Source organism: Fukomys damarensis, unplaced genomic scaffold (assembly GCF_012274545.1).
Source record: "Fukomys damarensis isolate Sample0158 unplaced genomic scaffold, DMR_v1.0_HiC HiC_scaffold_21, whole genome shotgun sequence".
Lineage (NCBI taxonomy): Eukaryota > Metazoa > Chordata > Mammalia > Rodentia > Bathyergidae > Fukomys > Fukomys damarensis.
In genome coordinates this window covers 34,829,967-34,834,797 of record NW_022900933.1, presented here as the reverse complement: position 1 = coordinate 34,834,797, position 4,831 = coordinate 34,829,967, and the positions used below count along the sequence as shown (strand labels likewise).

The window sequence follows — 4,831 nt, the reverse complement described above, 5'->3', positions numbered from 1 at the left end:
TTTTTTTTTGTTTGTTTTCTGTTTTGATCCAGGGTCTTGCTCTCTAATTCAGGCTGGCCTTGAATTCACTATGTAGCCCAGGCTGGCCTTGAATTTACAGCAATCCTCCTACCTCAGCCTCTTGAGTGCTGGGATTATAGGCCACCACACTTAGCAGCACTGTTTTTGCTTAAAAATTACTTTAAAACCTTGTGACTTAAAGTACTTCTCACTTGATGATACTTTTCTTTATTAGCCATTAGCATTTTTAGGACTTGTGCTCTGACCCAAAAAGTTTTTGAAATAACAAAGTTATAAGAAGGTCTCATTTCCAGGTGTACCCTATGATACGGACCCTAGCAACATAATTAGGGTTTTTTTATAGTTCTGAATGTTTATCAAGCAGATGACTAGCGGCAGTAATAAAATACATTTTCAATATCTTGAGAATAGAAAAATATAGCTAGTTGTGTAGACTTCTTTTCTCTTTTCATCTTAATATTCTGATGACATTCATTAAATTTCGTTGGATGTTCTTAATATTTTTTTCTCTTTTTGTTTTCATGTTTAGCAGTCCCCATAGTTCACCTTCTCACACACCCACAAGACATGGACGAAATACAGTATGTGGAGGGAAAGGAAGGAACCATGACTTTTTAATGGAAATACAGTTAAGCAAGGTAAGATGTCATTTAAATAAGAAAACTCCACCTAGATAGGAGCATTAGTGAAGGTTTCTTGGTTACACCTATCCCATGGGCCTTGAACCTGAAGTCCTTACTGTTGGTTGAGAAAAGTACAAGGATCTTGTATAGAAGGCTTCCTGTTTCTTACTCAGGTGTTCTAGGAAGTCCGAGGTGTTTTTATGCTGCCCTGGAGTAAGGGGTTCTGAGTTGAGTGAGCTCAGAATCCCCCAAACTACTTTTTAAGACACAGGCTTCTGGGCCCCACCTCAGGGTTTCTGATACAGCAAGTCTGAGGTGGAGTTGGAGAACTTGCACTTGTAGTGAGTCCCCAGGTGGTACTGAGATACTGGTCCTAGGCTACTTGGGGACCCTCTGCCGTGCAGTATCTGTCTGGGAAGTGTGCCTGTGGGTAAGACCCGTGGCGGGGCCTTTGGGAGCGACCATCTGGGGGCTGTGGAGCCAGGCCACTGAGCATGGTGCCCACATTTAGTGTTGTCAGCTTGTTGAGGTGTCCCAAGTGTCATATTTAGGGGGATTAACATGGAGATATCATAGTGATGACAATTCCATATTAATAGTTTGTTGTATCTGCCCTCTTTTGGAACTTGAACCCCACCTCCATTGATTTTTGTATAATTTCATAAGCATGCAAGATGATGATTTTATGTTTTCCAAATGAGAAGTTTGCTTGCAAATGATAAGGGATTTTACTGGGGTCAGATAAGAATCGTTAGTCAAGCTTATGCATGTATGGTAGGGTACAAATAGATCAACAAGTAAGTGAACAAGTGAAGAAATCTCGTTAGTTCTTCAAAAATGGAATTATGAGCTGAGATAGAATTCAAAGAAAATGATGCGTGAAATTTTGCATTTTATTGAGAAAATCTAATTTAAATAAAATGTTCTGCTTTCCTAGGTGAAATTTCAGCACGAAGTATATCCCCTGTGCAAGCCACAGTGTGACTCAGGCCTCTTAGAGCACCCGGTTTCCCGTCAGGTGTTCATTGTGCAGGACCTGGAGATCCGAGATCGCCTGGCAACGTCACAGATGAACAAGTTTTTGTACCTGTATTGCAGCAAAGAAATGCCTCGGAAAGCTCATTCCAACATGGTAGCATTTAAAACATCATTTTGTTGTTATATTAGTTTTGGAAATGCATTTTTCTTCTTGTTGTCATTGTATCTTAACAGCAGAAAAATTAGAATGGGGAAAATTACCAGAGAGGAGAAAAAATTTAATATGAAAATTTCTCTTAGATATGCCACTTAAAGTTTTATGTTTAAAAATGTATTTTGCTTGTCACTTCTGGGGCCCATTAACTATAGTTGCCAATAGATGCATACCTGAGGAAAACCAGGAATCCATAGCAGTCTGCACAAAATGATCAGGATTCCGTAAGAGTTCTTGATTTCTAACATTTTAAAAACTTAAGATAGAGCTGTTTTTAGCTCAGCACTTGATGATTCTTAGAGTTTGTCTTTGAAGATGGGCCCATGGCCTAGCTTCAGCTCTGGAAACTCCCTTTTAATATGCAAGTATCATATCCATTCACATTTTTTCCCTTAGAAGGAGTCCGTGTCTGTTATCAGATTCTTGAAAAGGGTTATGACCCCCAAAAAGTTAGATTCAGGCTTTCAGTTCCACTTTCACACCTCATATAGGAATATGATTTTTTTTTTCTTTTCTCTTTTTCAATGAGAACAAGGTCATCATTGGGGAAAAACAGTTTTCTCTTTCTTGTCTTTTAGCTGACAATTAAAGCATTACATGTGCGTCCAGAGTCTGGCAGGTCACCACAGGAATGTTGCTTGAGAGTGTCATTAATGCCTCTTCGCCTCAATATTGACCAGGTTTGTACTTTGGGCACAATTCATGTAATTACAGTGTTATAAACTATTCTTCTACAATAAAGACATCATGTCCGAGATCGCCACTGAGGACTTGTGTGAAAGTTATATAACACTGACTTCTGGTAGGCCATAGGACAGATAGATGCATTAGAGTTTTGGAATCTAAACTTCTGGTGAATAAGTAGTGTTGATGTTATTTCCATTATCTATCCATTGACTGTGTGATGTGGGACTCAATACCTGTGGCTCTGTCCAGCCCTATGGAACTGCCCTTCATTCAGATGCGTACACATTTTCAGGGACTATTAAGCAGTCCCTTGGTGATAGAATGATAAAAGGGACTGTATTGTAATTGCAGAATCTGGAAGAAAATTTTTCTGCCCTGGGTAAAATAAAAATTAATAAATTATTACCTAAAGAGGTTACAAACAACAGATTTATGGAAAGGCATAAAGAAAACCACTTTCCCATATTAAAGCAAGCATCCCATCAAATTCCTCTGGGCTTTGTTTTGTCCCAGAAAACTGCTTAAAACATAGTTGGGCTCTTCAGAAGCCTTAATTGAGATTTATAGAATGAGGTGCTTACTGGAGGTTTAGTGTAGTGGGGAAGCGGATTTGGAGTCAGACTGGGTTCAGATCTCAGTTCGATAACTTTTACTAGTTGTGTGGCTTTGGGTAAGTTACTTCTCCAGTCCACTTCTCCAGCCTCCATCTTCTCATTGATAAAACAAGAGAAACAGTAATACATGTATCATCAGCTCTTTTTAACAAGTAAGGATTAAATATACTAGTGTATGAGAAACACTTAGCTTGGTACCTGGAACTCTATGCTAAGGATAAGTAATGTTAATTGCTATTTTTAGTTTATAAAAACCACAGAACATGAATGGAATTTTGAAATAATTTGCTTTATAATGACCTTATATTGAAGATAACCTCATATTGACCTGAGCTGCGATTTGGAGGTATTTATTTGTGCGGTGGCATTATTCATGTGTGTAATATTGATTAGCTGTTGTTCATTCGTTACTTAATAAAACTTGAATAATCCATTGTAAGCAAGTGGCAGGTATTTCAGGAATGAATTTCAATGTTTGTATGGTAAGCAAAGTATAGGCACTGTCTCAGAGGATGTACTGTGAAGCACAGGGCCACAGCACGGTTTTACGTTAGTGCTTGTTGCTTCTGAGCTGTCAGACTTGAGATTTATGCTTTCTCATGAGAAGAATATATTTATATATCCACACTTTAATTTAGCATCTCCATATATCAGCATGATAGAAATATGATGAAATATTCATAGGAAAATCCTCCTGTGGAAATCATGGCAGGAGCAAGACTGAATACGATTCATCTTTATCGTTCAACTTTACCAAACTTAGCAAGCTCAATATTCTTTAATAGTTTTTTTTAATACTGAGCGTAACTTTTCCTTAGGACTATAAAGCTTAATGACTTTAAAATGGGGAATATCAATCTTAGTAAAGATAGGAAAATAAAACTTATGGTTACAGAGCAGAAGAATAGAAATAATTCCCTGTGACATAAAACTTAGCAACACAAAGCCATGCTATAGATATGCAAGTATCTTGCTAAACTAAAAATCCTTTCAAGTTTATATCTTCTAAGATTGACATACCATATTTTGAGATAGCAAACCATCACTGAGTAGAAAACTAAGTATTTTTTTTCTTTTTATTGAGTTTATTGGTACAATCTAGGTATACAATACAGTTACATTCATTATTGGGATCCTGTACCTTTACATGATAGGTCTTGATTCTCATTTTTTCCCCTTGTCCCTGCCCTCCCTTCACCCCCTCCTTCCCTCCCCATTTACAAACACTTTATTTCCATTTTTTCAGTTTCTCATATTTTTTTCCTCTCCCTTATTACCTTTCCCCCACCCTTCCCACTTTCCCTACACCTTTAGCCCTTTACTTCCTATTTCACATTATTAATTATCTCATTAGGATCCTGTATACTATTATAGTTTTTCACACCAGAGAAACTATTCGGTATTTTAGTTAAAGAAATCTCTGTATGAACATTAAAAATAGGGAATCCTAAAATAAAACTGAAAAGGAAAGTAAAAGAGAAAAGGCAATGATGTAAGATTAAAATAAGAGAATACTATTAGTTTCTGTAATCAAACCCATGTAGATATGACCTTACATATTTAATACAGTCCCTGTACAAATAGGAAAAAAAATTTTTTAAATTAACATTTCTAGACCAGTATGGCTGTCCATTTCTGTACAATGCCAACTCAACACAGTAAATTGGGATAACTTTTTCCAAAGTTGAGAGCAC

The 4,831-nt window shown here is 37.1% G+C and overlaps 1 protein-coding gene across 1 annotated transcript in view; it reads left to right on the top strand.

Annotated features, from left to right (window-relative positions):
* The window catches only part of Atg2b (autophagy related 2B), a 93,340-nt gene that overhangs the window by 70,814 nt on the left and 17,695 nt on the right, over positions 1-4,831 (top strand). Inside the window, exons 33-35 of the mRNA XM_033766737.1 lie at positions 551-659; positions 1,582-1,776; positions 2,415-2,516. Of these exons, the coding sequence (XP_033622628.1) occupies positions 551-659; positions 1,582-1,776; positions 2,415-2,516 (406 nt within the window). The remainder of the gene's footprint in view (positions 1-550; positions 660-1,581; positions 1,777-2,414; positions 2,517-4,831) is intronic.